The 15,415-nt window shown below is 39.7% G+C and overlaps 1 protein-coding gene across 5 annotated transcripts in view; it reads right to left on the bottom strand.

Moving 5' to 3' along the window:
- The window catches only part of LOC124612316 (protein O-mannosyl-transferase 2), a 192,500-nt gene that overhangs the window by 86,737 nt on the left and 90,348 nt on the right, over positions 1 to 15,415 (bottom strand). For all 5 annotated transcript variants that reach the window (XM_047140443.1, XM_047140444.1, XM_047140445.1 and 2 more), the window contains 3 exons: positions 15,018 to 15,122; positions 4,969 to 5,077; positions 3,235 to 3,343 (listed from right to left, as the gene is read on the bottom strand). In XM_047140443.1, the coding sequence (XP_046996399.1) occupies positions 3,235 to 3,343; positions 4,969 to 5,077; positions 15,018 to 15,122 (323 nt within the window). The remainder of the gene's footprint in view (positions 1 to 3,234; positions 3,344 to 4,968; positions 5,078 to 15,017; positions 15,123 to 15,415) is intronic.

The following is a 15,415-nucleotide window of genomic DNA, read 5'->3' on the forward strand; positions in this document are numbered from 1 at the left end:
TGCTTCATTCTTGCTGTTTCTCTTCACTGCATTTTCTTTCATTATCTCTTTTGCTAATTTTTACATAAGTCTCCTCAGTACCAATTACCTTTCTCGCTAGATAAAATTCTTTCAGTACTGCTGCTACGTGTTAGTGTGTAATCAGTCCTGTTGTACAGGAATCAAACAACAGAAAGTTGTAGATGGAATACGAACAATATTAGGAAAAGGATAGACTGCTACTCACTGTAAAGATGACATGTTAGATTGCAGACAGGGACAATGAAAAGACTGTTACATATTATTGCTTTTGGCCACAGCCTCCTTCAGGAAAGAAAACACACACACATTCCCACAAGCAGGCACACTTCATGCACAAATGACCATAAGCTCTGGTACCTCCAACTCGAATGTTACTATAATACTGAATAAAAGCAACAATCTGAAGTTGGGTGGGGAAGGGGGAGGTATAGCAGAGTACGGGCAGGGGGAGAGACAAGTGCTGCCTGGTTGAGCATGCAATGACTAGATAGCAGCATGAGCAGACTGCCAGGCACACTGTCAGGTGGCAGTGGGACAGGGGCACAGGGGGAGGGGGGCAGTAGAAAAGGGAAGGAGCAGGGTAGAAGAAAGAAGGGTGGATGCATTGGCAGGGTGTAGCACACAATCAGGGTGATCAAATGTGAATAGGGAGGGTGAGAGGACAGTAGTTTACCTCAGATTGAGGCTGGGAAATTTTTGGGAGAGGAGAATATGACGTAGGGATAGCTCCCAGCTCCGCAGTTCAGAAAAGCTGGTGGTAGAAGGGAGGATCCAGACAGCCCAGGTTGTGAAGCAGCCACTGAAATCAAGCATGTTATGTACAGTCATTGTGCATTGCTCTCTGTCAATGCACCGCCCAGTGTTTTCCCCTTCTCTGTTCCTCTTGTTTTGTTTGGATTTAGAAAGGATTGCTTGTGTGAAACTCAGCTTCCCCTTTTCTCACATGCCATTCTGAACCCATTGATGGAGGGCAACAGGCAGATTCTATATTTCTAGGTTTCCGGAAAGTATTTGATATAGTGCACCATTGCAGACTGTTGACAAAGATCCAACCATATGGTTTATGTTTCCAGATATGAGAGTGGCTCGAAGACTTTTTAAGTAATACAGGGTGTAGCATAATTAATGGCGTAAATGCATATAGTCGAAAGTGCACAGTACTAGAAGCAAAAAAGTCTCAGTAAACATAGGGTCGAAAATACATACCTTAAGAGCTACGGGCAATTTTTCATCTTTGATACTGTGAAACAAATGTCTTCTACTGCAAGTTCTTTGCTTTCCATACTTTGGGAACTGGTACTATGGACCAAAAAAAAAAAGTTCAGTAAACATGTGCTCTAAAATGCATTCCGTAAGAGCTATGAACACTTGTTCATCTTTGCTACTTTGAAACACAACTCTTCTAATGATCAAGTGCTTGTAACTTTTAAGGTATGTGTTTTAGAGCACATGTTCATTGGACATTTTTTCCTTATTCTGGTCCATATTACGACTTCCCAAAACATAAGAAGCAAAGAACTTGCAGTAGAAGAGATTTTTTCACAGTGTTGAAGATGAAAAATTGCTTGTAGCTCTTAAGCTATGCATTTTTGACCCTCTGTTTACAGAGACTTTTTTGTTTCTAGTATCGTGTACTTTCAACTGTATGTGTTTATGCCATTAATTATGATAACCCCGTATAAACCAGTACGTGGTCCTCCATAGTGAGTATTCATCAGAGACAAGGGCATTGCCAGGAGAGCTGCTTTTATTCTCTATACACATAAATGAGCTGACAGACAGGGTGAGCAGCAGTTTATGGCTGTTTGCTGATGACACTGTGGTGTACAGAAATGTGTCGTCATTGAGTGACTACAAATATACAAGATGACTTAGAAAAAAATTCTAGTTGAGGTGATGACTGGCAGCTTGCCCTAAATGCAGAAAAATGTAAGTTAATGAGGATGAGTAGAAAAATGGGTCCTGTATCATCCAATATAGCATTAGTAGGATGCAGCTTGACAGTCACTTTGTTTAAATATCTAGATGTAATGTTGCAAAGCAATATGAAATGGAATGAGCACATCAGGTTGGTTGTAGGGAAAGTGAATGTTCAGCTTCACATTATTGGGAGAATTTGGGAAAGTGTAGCTAATCCATAAAGGAGATGTCATGTAGAACACATTCTGGAATACTGTTTGAGTGTTTGTGATCTCCACCAGCTCAGATTAAAGGAAGACAATGAAGCAATTCAGCAGTGTGCTGGTAGATTTTTTACTGGAAGGTTTGATCAGCGCACAAATATTATGGAGATGCTTTGTGAACTCAAATGGGAATCCCTGGCAGATGATGCTATTTTTGCAAGGGACTGTTGCGAAGATTTATACAACTGGCATTTGAGGCCAACAGCAGAATGATTCTACTGCAGCCAACACACATTTTGCATAAGGCCCAAGAAGATAAGAGTAGAGAGATCAGGGATCATATGAAGACTTTTAGACAATCATGCTTCCCTCACTTTGTTTTGCAAGTGGAACAGGAAGGGAAGTAACTAGTAGTGGTACAAGGTGCCCTCTCCAATGCACCATACAGTGGCTCGCAGAACACGTATGTAGATCATGAGTGATGAAAAGAGGATCTCTAAGGGTGCTTGATTGGATAAGGGAGAACATGAAGGCTCATAGCTTACCAGATAAAATTTTTCTAAGTACAGTTTATTATTATTGTACCATCTTGTGGTCAAAGTAGCAGTTTTCTAGGTCTACACATTTTGAAGCTTATTAAATACCTGCATGTTTTGAAATTTACCAAATACTACAGATTTCTTTTCTTTCCCTGTCACATTCAAATGCTAAAAATATATACAGTAGTTGTAAACACAATGAAATTACAGCACCTTGATTTCCTTTGGGTGGAAAACAGAAGAAATTTTTGTTTAAAGTGGTATTTTTCAATCATTCAACAAGGAAGCCATCCAGTACTACAATTCAAGAGAAATAAAAAAAAGAAACGAAAATCAGTCTCTGTATCCCTCCACTGCAGTTTCTCAACTTTATGGTCTTTCATTCTCTGCTTAATTGGATCTTCAGGAAAGTGCCTTTGTCTCCCGTAACTCTTTTTTCTCAGTAGTTTATCTCCTTGCTGTCATACGAATAGCAATTTTTTTTAAAGAACATTTTAGTCATCTACTCGCCTTACAACAACTACATCAACAATATAATACAGAAACCTTACCTGTCTCTATATGAATGGAATTTGACCATTCCAAGAACAGACCCCATAACAAAATGTAGTAGAATTGGGTCTAATAATATATACTGTGTAAGAGTGAGAATCCCAACATCTGTTGAAATAAAAAATACATGTAAGCATTATATGCACATACAATATTTGCTACATGCAGTGCACTAACTACAAGTCTACTGATATTTAACCATAATGTTAGTATATATTGTAGTACTTTGGTAACATTTTGTACAGCTTACTGTCCATCTACACTGATGGGAAAAAATTGCAACACCAAGAACGAGTTGTGGGATATAAACAGAAGTTGGTAGGTGTGTTTCTACATCTGAAAGATAATATCTATTCAAACTTCCTATCAGCTGCATAAGAGTAGTGCTGGTAGCACCACTGTGAGGATGCATATAACATTACCTTTAAATACATGCTGTAGCAGTCATGGGTATTAGTTACCTTTATGACTGGACATCATGGGTTGATGTCAGTCAAGAAGGCTTTTAAAGTGACAAATATGCCATTATCAACACCACTCAACACTTTGAGTGAGGTCACGAAATAGGGCTACGAGAAGCTGGGTGCTCTTTCTGCGATACTGCAGAGAGACTTGACAAGAAAGCAGCCACTGGAAATGATTGCTGGCAGCAATAGTCATGAGGCAGTATGCTCACAAGAAGATCGGGCTCTAGATGACGATGTGGCACTACCATAAGGGATAACCATTGTGTTTGGTGTATGCCTCTGGTGCATTGTACTGCATCTGCAGCAGCAATTTGAATAGCAGTTGGCACTCCAGTGACACAACAACAAACTGTTACAAATTGGCCACTTCAAGGACAGCTCTGAGCCAGACGACCTGTAGTGCTCATTCTATTGACCACCATTTGCGACTCCAATGGTGTCAAGTGAGAGACCATTGGATGGCAGGGTGGAGGTCTGTTGTGTTCCCTGATGAAAGCTGGTTCTGACTCAGTTCCAGTAATGGTTGTGTGCTGGTTAGGAGGAGGCCAGTTGAGGGCCAGAAACCAACCTGGCTGCACGCTTAACACACTGGACCTACACCAGGAGTTTTGGCCTAGGGTGCAATTTCGTATGACAGCAGGTGCACTCTCATGGTTATTCCACACACCTTGACTGCAAATTTGTACATAAATCTGGTGATTTGAACTGTTTTGTGACATTCATGAACAGTATTCCAGGGGGTGTTTTCCAACAGGATAACGCACACCCATATGCCAGTCTACAGAGTGTTGACATGTTGCTTTGGCCTGCTCGAGCACCAGATCTGTCTCCAGTCAACCAGATCTGACTCCAGTCAAGCATACACGGGACATCTTCAGACGACAATTCCAGCATCATCCACAAACAGCATTAACCGTCCATGTATTGATCAACCAAGTGCAACAGGCATGGAATTCCATCCCATAAACTGACATCCAGCACCTGTACAACATGATGTGTTCTCATTTGCAAGCTGGCATTCAACATTCTGGCAGTTACACCAGTTATCAGTGTACCAGAATTTCACATTTGCACTGGATTATCTCGCACATACATTAACCTGTGATCTTGCAACATTAGTGGCTTAACTATGTTATCTTGACAATTGTATTCTCACAATTTCATTACTCTACATTAATTATTTTTTTGTGTTGTGATATTTCTCCCATCAGCATATTGTCAAAAGTTATAGTTCGCTGTATTACATGAAAGTGTACTACTACTTACCATACAAAATAAAAGAGGCTGAAAAAGTTGCAGCCTTTAAGGAGTGTGTCAGTTCCCATACAATGATGAAGGCAAAGGGGACAATGCAGGCACCCAGGAACGTGCAAAACTGGAACACATGAAGATTGTGTTAATATATGAAAATTACAAAGTATCAATTTAGTAAATCAATTTATTCATGACCTTCGAAATTATTCTGAATCTTCTATAAAAGAAAGTACCTTGGAAATGAAATTGTGATTGAAGACAAGCAGATCTTCGCCTGACTGTTTAGTAACACAAGAAATACAGAAAAAAATGTATTTAGCAAATAAAAAGAATAAAAATCTTTCTAACTTTAGTGACTACAACTCTATGAATATTGGATCGTAGCTGCTCCACCCTCAATTATTTTACCTGCTTGTATTATTGTTTTTCTGACCTCTCTCTCTTTTCATTATATAAGATAATCATGGAGTGACTGATACAATAAATAAATCAATGAAAAATCAAGGTTGGAATATAAAGTGTACATTAAGAAGGAACACTACTCACTAAATAGGAAACATAATGAGCAGCAGTCGTGCACATAGAAAAGTCAGTACACTGCTTAGCTTAGCTTTCAAAAAATGGCATTCTGTACATCTAACTCCTCTTACAAACACACACACACACACACACACACACACACACACACACACACACACACAGTCTACATTACCTTCAAACACTGCAGCCTGATTATTGTTTTCAGTAACTTGCAGATGTGTGGTTGAGAGATGGCAAGCACCTACACAGAGAGGCACGAAATATGGTAGTGGGATGCTAGACGAAATGTTGCAGAGAAGGAGTACAGAGGATTTTGAGCAGAAGGCTAAGCTAAAGATTGAAGTGATTGTTACACCTACACAATTACTCTGAAATTCACAATTAAGTGTCTTGGCAGAGGGTTCACCAAACCATCTTTAAGCTAATTCTCTACCATTCCATGCTCAAACAGCGCACAGGAAAAATGAACACATAAATCTCTCCATGCGAGCTCTGATTTCTCTTATTTTATTATGACGATCATTTCTCCCTAAGTTAGTGGGTGTCAACAAAATATTTTCAGACTATGTGGAGAAAGTTAGTGATTGAAATTTCACTTAACAGTCCTGCCAAAGTGAAAAAACGCCTTTGTATTAATGACTGCCACCCCAATTCGTGTATCATCACTGTGGCACTTTCTCCCCTATTTTGTGACAATACAAAACAAGCTGCTCTTCTTTGAACTTTTTCAATGTCCTGCATCAATCCTATCTGATACGACTCCTACACTGCACAGCAACACTCCAGAAGAGGGTACATAAGCATAGTGTAAGCTGTCTCTTTAGTGGACCTGTTACATTTTCCAAGTATTCTGTCAATAAATCACAGCCTTTGGTTTGCTGTCCCCACATCATTATCTATGTGATCATTCCAATTTAAGATATTTGTAATTGTAATCCCTAGGTATTTAACTGAGTTTAAAGGCTTTAGAATTGCGTGATTGGTCATGTAATGAAATTTAGCAGATTCTTTTTAGTGCTCATGTGGATGGCTTCACACTTTTCATGACTTAGAGTCAACTGCCATACAGATATCTTGTCTATTTCATTTTGCAATTCATTCTGGTCATATGATGACTTTACATGATGGTAAATGACATTATCATCTGAAAACAAACTGAGAGGACTGCTCAGATTGCCTCCTAAATCTAGGTGGCACATAGATCATGAACTACAGACCTACAATACTTCCTTGTGGAATGCCAGATGTTCCATCAGTTTCACTTGATGACTTTCCATCAGTTATCATGGACTGTGACCTCTCTGACAGGAAATCATGAATCCAATCATACAACTGAGACATGCAATTTGATTAGCAGTTGCTGATGAGGAACAGTGTCAAAAACTGTCTGGAAATCTCAAAATATGGAATCAATTTGGCATCCCCTGTCGATAGCACTCATTACATTCAGAGTAAAGAGCTAGTTGTGTTTCACAAAAATGATATTTTCTGAATCCGTGTAGGCTATTTGTCAATAAATCATTTTCTTTGAGATGATTCATAATGTTCGAGCACAGTACATGTTCCAACATCCTATTGCAAATTATTAGTGGGGTCTGTAATCAGCACATTACTTCTATTTGCTTTACTGGGCACTGGTGTGACTTGTGCAATTTTCCAGTCATTGGGTACAGATAATTCTAAGAGCGAATGGTTGTATATGACTGCTAAGTACAGAGCTATTGTATCAGTATATTCTGAAAGGAACCTGACTGGTATACAGTCTGGACCAGAAACCTTGCCTTTGTTACAAATTTTAAGCTGCTTCACTACACCGAGGATATCTACTTCAAAGTTACTCATGTTGGCAGTTGTTCTTAATTTGAATTCTGGTGTACTTACTTCGCCTTCTTACAATGGGTGAAGTGAGGTGGACTGCAAAATTAACAGAGGTGTGTCATGCTGAAGCAGGAGCAGAAGTGTGGAACTGGGTAGCAAAAGAAGGGGATGTGCAGATACAGGAGGATAATAGGGATTACCAAAAACTGATAAATAGTCTGTGCACTCCAGTAAAGGATGCAAACGGAGGATCTAGCTTGCACATATTGTGAAACAGCTATTTAATTCAATCAAACTTTGTTGCAGGACATGCAGTGCCACTTAAGGTTGTTGACCAAGCAGCTACTTCACAACCTCTAGCCATCTGAATCCTGGAGCAATGCTGTGTGCTATATCAGCTAATTTCTGAAAACAAGCCTTTTTTATTCAAGAACATTCATTGAATTATAGCATGTCATATGTTTTACTTCATGTAGTAGGCAAATGTTATAAATTTTGGCCTATAATTAATAGAACTGATCTTTTAGCTCTTTTCACAAACCAGGCTGTCTTGCTCTATTTTCCAGACATTTGGGGCAGCTTTGTGTGCAACACTCTGACAATGAGCGTTAAATTAAGAAAGGAGCTGATTATGCAGTGGAATATATGTCTCGGTTTATTTGATTTTGCAGTTTCAGTTATTTTTCAGTACTAACTAGCTGAGATTATGTGGAAAAGTCATTCTTCAATTAGTGAGTTTACTATAGGGTCAAAGACAGAGCAACAAAGTTAAATACAGTCACAGATGATGCAGTTATTAGCAACAAAAACAATGGAGTTAGGATGAAATTGTAGCTGTAAAAGAATACACGTTTAGTATATTCCACTGAAACATAAGAAGCTTGGCAAATAAAAAGAATGAACCTCTAACATTGTTGTAACCCCATAGCATGAGCGCACGTAATCAAATAGTGCATGATAAAAGTGGCTTCACGCCTGGCCTAGAGAGGTCACTTCACAACCTGGACAGACGGTGTAGCAGGCACTGAGCCGTGTGCACAACATTCCAATATAAGCCTGACATGCCGGATCCTCCTCTCACTTATGTTTACTAGCTCACTGTATGCTCACCTATGAGATTATATATGTTCTATAGTTATGAGACTCTGTGCTGTTCTACATTTCATTCAGTGCTATTTTGAATCTGTTCATGTGGAAGCAGAAAAAAACTTGACTGGTGTTACTTCTGAAATTGTGTCTGCATGAAGACACAACAAATATCAAATAGACAGCTGTGAAAGTGTTACTGGATATTAGCAGATTTGTTATGCTTATCAATACATCACTAGTCCGCCCCTGGTCGCTGAGTGGTCAGTGAGATGGAATGTCATACCTAACGGCCCGGGCTCGATTCCTGGCGGAGTCAGAGATTTTCTCCACTCAGGCACTGGGTGTTGTGATGTCCTAATCATCATCATTTCATCCCCATCAACACACAAGTTGCTGAAGTGGTGTCAACCCGAAAGACTTGCACCAGGCGAACAGTCTACCTGATGGGAGGCCCTAGCCACATGGCATTTACATTTTTACAATACATCACTTTGAGATCATTACAATTATATATGTACAATTAGATGAATATAGACTAATATCTTATTGTCAGAGTGGTGATAGAAATGGGGAAACAGTTACATCCACAAAAACTGATGGCAAATTCAGAGCCATGGTGGTTAGTGAAGAAATAGTGGTTAGTGAACAAAAGTCTCCCAGAATGGTATTATTGTCAAGCTCTTCAGGACATTCAAGGATGACTAAGCTAGTTGTGGTCATCAACATCATGAACCTTACAAGTGATTGATCTACTCACTATATTTTTCAAACTGATTTATTTGTCCAGGGTTATGAGGCAATAGAACAAAGAATTACAAACATAAAAAAATGACAGCATTGTCATAGCAAGCTGTGGCATGGTGAATTTATACAACTGCAATCATTGGGTGGTTTAGTTAAGTTTAAGACTTGATTAAAGAACCATCTGTCATGTAACTCCGTGTACTTCATTGTCCAGTATCTTCACAGAATTTATAAAATTAATATATTAGATTATAATATAGCAAGCATATTTTGTTGCTGGGTCTTCAGTCTGAAGACTGGTTTGGTGCTGCTGCTTACTGTAGTCAGCCTTTACAGTTTTTACCCCCCTTCTACCACATACACACATACACAAAAACCTCAATTTCTTCTTACAGTCAATCTGTGCTATAAATTTCTATTATCCCCATTTCGATTCAGTACCATCTCACTAAAAGTCTGATTTACCCATTAAAATCTTCATTATTTTTTTGTAGCACCACATTCCAAAAGCTTCTTTCCTCTTCCTGTCTGAACTGTTTGTCATTCACATTTCACTTTTGTACAAGGTTCCACTCTAGACAAATAACTTATGTACACCATTGGCTTTTTTCCACTTCCAGAGACAGCTCGCAGTAGGTCCATAGTATATGATTCATGTAACATAAAAAGTTTACAGATATCCATAAGAATTCCATGAATGGCTGCTTCATGACCCTAATGGACAGAGCCAAGTGCAACTGTGAAGTCTGTGACAATCACTTCATATTTTTTCAGGGTGATGACAGTACCGTGACAATTACGTCCTAACAGTGTGTTACATTATAAATGAGTTATTCTTTAGTTAGCTAAAAGGATGATAATATGGCAGAATGAATTGGTGACTTCAGTGCAATGTGGTGCACTATATACACAGTTCATGTCACTATTCTGGTATCCTGGGAGGCAGTGACACCAACTGTGTACCAAATACGACTGTAGAACCATATTTGTTAAGAAGATGATCTTGAAGCACATGAACCTGTAGAATAGACACGTACACCACCATACAGCTCCAGTATACATTATGCAGGTCATATTATGGCCTCTTACTCAAGTTTCTATTAAACTACTATCTTACATTTATGGATATCACAAATACATTTTACCCAGATTTGGGGCACATGCTACCAGGACTCCACATCATAAAGCATGTGAAACTATCCTAAACAGAATCAAACAATGGAATGTCCAGAATGGAATAAAACAATATTATGAAAATGATAGGTTGCTACTCACTGTATAAAGGAGACGCTGATTCACAGGCAGGCACAACGGAAAGACTGCTATATATTTTAGCTTTTGGCCAAAAGTTCCTCTTCCAATGTAGAAAACTCTCTCTCTCTCTCTCTCTCTCTCTCTCTCTCTCTCTCTCTCTCTCTCACACACACACACACACACACACACACACACGACCACTGTCTCTGGCTGCTGTGGGTTCTAATAACTGCCCTCATGAACGTATACAGTAATAAATTTAACATTAATAACTATGCATTAAAAACAGCAGTCAAGTAATAGGTTCTGTAGATCCTGGTAGGCCTCTCATTGGCATAGTTCATTATACTACTTTGTGCTAGTATATTTAGAACTATTGTGGAACTTACTTAATCTAGTATATTCTAAACTTGCATTATTTCTGTTCCTTGTTACAGAATTATGGACAGAACTTATGCAAGTTAAAGTCTTGGGCTGCTCTTTATTGAGAGAACAAACAAACAAAGACCAGAGTATGCATGGTCAATTTTAGTTCTTTGAAATGTGGCCAGCACGATTCTCTGTTTGGGTTGCATGTAATTGTTCTCAGTGCTTTCTATGCTGCATAAAAACTATTTTGGCACCAGAGGCATTGTCTCACAGGACATCCCGATAAGTTCAGCGAGACTGGTTGGCTAGTTGATTGATTTGGGAGAGGGGACTAAACAGCGAGGTCACCGGTCCCATCAAATTACGGAAGGATGCGGAAGGAAGTTAGCCTTGCCCTTTCAAAGAAACCATCCCAGCATTTATGTGAAGCAAATTTGGGAATCATGGAAAACCTAAATCAGGATGTCCGGATGTGAGTTTAAACCATCATCCTCCCTCTCCACACACACACACACACACACACACACACACACACAAAAAAATACTTTTCCAGCCCTGGTTCCCAGAGAGCTCAACACGGGCACTAGAAATACAACACACACACACACACACACACACACACACACACACACACACACACAACAACATACAAAAAATACTTTTCCAGCCCTGGTTCCCAGAGAGCTCGATAGGCACTAGAAATACAAAGGTCCTAGTTCAGATTGCAGCTAGGAGAACAGATTTGATTTCTTATTTAATTGCTCCCCCCATGAACCATGGACCTCGCCATTGGTGGGGAGGCTTGCGTGCCTCAGCGATACAGATGGCCGTACCGTAGGTGCAACCACAACGGAGGGGTATCTGTTGAGAGGCCAGACAAACGTGTGGTTCCTGAAGAGGGGCAGCAGCCTTTTCAGTAGTTGCAGGGGCAACAGTCTGGATGATTGACTGATCTGGCCTTGTAACATTAACCAAAACGGCCTTGCTGTGCTGGTACTGCGAACGGCTGAAAGCAAGGGGAAATTACGGCCGTAATTTTTCCCGAGGACATGCAGCTTTACTGTATGGATAAATGATGATGACGTCCTCTTGGGTAAAATATTCCGGAGGTAAAATAGTCCCCCATTCGGATCTCTGGGGGGGACTACTCAAGAGGACGTCGTTATCAGGAGAAAGAAAACTGGTGTTCTACGGATCGGAGCGTGGAATGTCAAATCCCTTAATCGGGCAGGTAGGTTAGAAAATTTAAAAAGGGAAATGGATAGGTTAAAGTTAGATATAGTGGGAATTAGTGAAGTTCGGTGGCAGGAGGAACAAGACTTTTGGTCAGGTAATTACAGGCTTATAAATACAAAATCAAATAGGGGTAATGCAGGAGTAGGTTTAATAATGAATAAAAAAATAGGAGTGCGGGTAAGCTACTACAAACAGCATAGTGAACGCATTATTGTGGCCAAGATAGACACAAAGCCCATGCCTACTACAGTAGTACAAGTTTATATGCCAACTAGCTCTGCAGATGATGAAGAAATTGGTGAAATGTATGACGAGATAAAAGAAATTATTCAGGTAGTGAAGGGAGACGAAAATTTAATAGTCATGGGTGACTGCAATTCATCAGTAGGAAAAGGGAGAGAAGGAAACATAGTAGGTGAATATGGATTGGGGGGAAGAAATGAAAGAGGAAGCCGCCTTGTAGAATTTTGCACAGACCATAACTTAATCATAGCTAACACTTGGTTCAAGAATCATAAAAGAAGGTTGTATACCTGGAAGAATTCTGGAGATACTAAAAGGTATCAGATAGATTATATAATGGTAAGATAGAGATTTAGGAACCAGGTTTTAAATTGTAAGACATTTCCAGGGGCAGATGTGGATTCTGACCACAATCTATAGGTTATGAACTGCAGATTGAAACTGAAGAAACTGCAAAAAGGTGGGAATTTAAGGAGATGGGACCTGGATGAACTGAAAGAACCAGAGGTTGTACAGATTTTGATGGAGAGCATAAGGGAACAATTGACAGGAATGGGGGAAAGAAATACAGTAGAAGAAGAATGGGTAGCTCTGAGGGATGAAGTAGTGAAGGCAGCAGTCCATCAAGTAGGTAAAAAGACGAGGGCTAATAGAAATCCTTGGGTTACAGAAGAAATATTGAATTTAATTGATGAAAGGAGAAAATATAAAAATGCAGTAAATGAAGCAGGCAAAAAGGAATACAAACGTCTCAAAAATGAGATCGACAGGAAGTGCAAAATGGCTAAGCAGGGATGGCTAGAGGACAAATGTAAGGATGTAGAGGCTTGTCTCACTAGGGGTAAGATAGATACTGCCTACAGGAAAATTAAAGAGACCTTTGGAGAGAAGAGAACCACTTGTATGAATATCAAGAGCTCAGATGGCAACCCAGTTCTAAGCAAAGAAGGGAAGGCAGAAAGGTGGAAGGAGTATATAGAGGGTTTATACAAGGGCGATGTACTTGAGGACAATATTATGGAAATGGAAGAGGATGTAGATGAAGACAAAATGGGAGATAAGATACTGCGTGAAGAGTTTGACAGAGCACTGAAAGACCTGAGTCGAAACAAGGCCCCAGGAATAGACAACATTCCATTAGAACTACTGATGGCCTTGGGAGAGCCAGTCCTGACAAAACTCTACCATCTGGTGAGCAAGATGTATGAGACAGGCGAAATACCCTCAGACTTCAAGAAGAATATAATAATTCCAATCCCAAAGAAATCAGGTGTTGACAGATGTGAAAATTACCGAACTATCAGTTTAATAAGTCACAGCTGCAAAATACTAACGCGAATTCTTTACAGACGAATGGAAAAACTGGTAGAAGCGGACCTCGGGGAAGATCAGTTTGGATTCCGTAGAAACACTGGAACACGTGAGGCAATACTGACCTTACGACTTATCTTAGAAGAAAGATTAAGAAAAGGCAAACCTACGTTTCTAGCATTTGTAGACTCAGAGAAAGCTTTTGACAATGTTAACTGGAATACTCTCTTTCAAATTCTGAAGGTGTCAGGGGTAAAATACAGGGAGCGAAAGGCTATTTACAATTTGTACAGAAACCAGATGGCAGTTACAAGAGTCGAGGGGGATGAAAGGGAAACAGTGGTTGGGAAAGAAGTGAGACAGGGTTGTAGCCTGTCCCCGATGTTATTCAATCTGTATATTGAGCAAACAGTAAGGGAAACAAAACAAAAATTCGGAGTAGGTATTAAAATTCATGGAGAAGAAGTAAAAACTTTGAGGTTCGCCGATGACATTGTAATTCTGTCAGAGACAGCAAAGGACTTGGAAGAGTAGTTGAACGGAATGAACAGTGTCTTGAAAGGAGGATATAAGATAAACATCAACAAAAGCAAAACAAGGATAATGGAATGTAGTCAAATTAAACTGGGTGATGCTGAGGGAATTAGATTAGGAAATGAGACACTTAAATTAGTAAAGGAGTTTTGCTATTTAGGGAGTAAAATAACTGATGATGGTCGAAGTAGAGAGGAAATAAAATGTAGACTGGCAGGAAATCGTTTCTGAAGAAGAGAAATTTGTTAACATCGAGTATAGATTTAAGTGTCAGGAAGTCGTTTCTGAAAGTATTTGTATGGAGTGTAGCCATGTATGGAAGTGAAACATGGACGATAACTAGTTTGGACAAGAACAGAATAGAAGCTTTCGAAATGTGGTGCTACAGAAGAATGCTGAAGATAAGGTGGGTAGATCACGTAACTAATGAGGAGGTATTGAATAGGATTGGGGAGAAGAGAAGTTTGTGGCACAACTTCACTAGAAGAAGGGATCGGTTGGTAGGACATGTTTTGAGGTATCAAGGGGTCACAAATTTAGTATTGGAGGGCAGCGTGGAGGGTAAAAATCGTAGAGGGAGAGCAAGAGATGAATACACTAAGCAGATTCAGAAGGATGTAGGTTGCAGTAGGTACTGGGAGATGGAGAAGCTTGCACAGGATAGTGTAGCATGGAGAGCTGCATCAAACCAGTCTCAGGACTGAAGACCACAACAACAACAACAACAACAACATTTAATTTCTTAGAAAGTATTACCTTCACATGTGTTAGATTGAGTAAACCTGTAATAGCGTTATACATAAGGCATTCTCAAAATTCTTACACAACAAAATCAAATCTAGGTCAGACCCAAAATTGTACTCAGGAAACGCATCATAGTAACAAAATAATTTTATCTCAAATTTTGCCCACAAAATACTCACCACACGCATTCCCGTGTAATTCACGTTTTCATATTTGTCACCAGGTTTCTCAAAGGGAAATGTTCCGTCATATCCAGTCAGATAGCCTGAGAGAGCAATTAACATCTGTAAAAACAAATTTATTACATTAGAAATGAAATGTATATTGATAAAATATTTTTATTTTCTATTGCATATTAGCAACAGTAAATTTTCCACCCCGGTAGCTGAATGGTCAGCGTGACAGACTGCCAATCCTCTGGGCCCGGGTTCGATTCCCGGCTGGGTCGGGAAATTTTCTCTGCCCAGGGACTGGGTGTTGTGCTGTCCTCATCATCGTCCTATCACCCTCATCGACTGCAGGTCGCCAAAGTGACATCAAATTGAAAGACCGGCACCAGGCGAATGGCCTGCTCGAC

The sequence above is a fragment of the Schistocerca americana genome, chromosome 4, assembly GCF_021461395.2.
Source record: "Schistocerca americana isolate TAMUIC-IGC-003095 chromosome 4, iqSchAmer2.1, whole genome shotgun sequence".
NCBI classification, from domain to species: domain Eukaryota; kingdom Metazoa; phylum Arthropoda; class Insecta; order Orthoptera; family Acrididae; genus Schistocerca; species Schistocerca americana.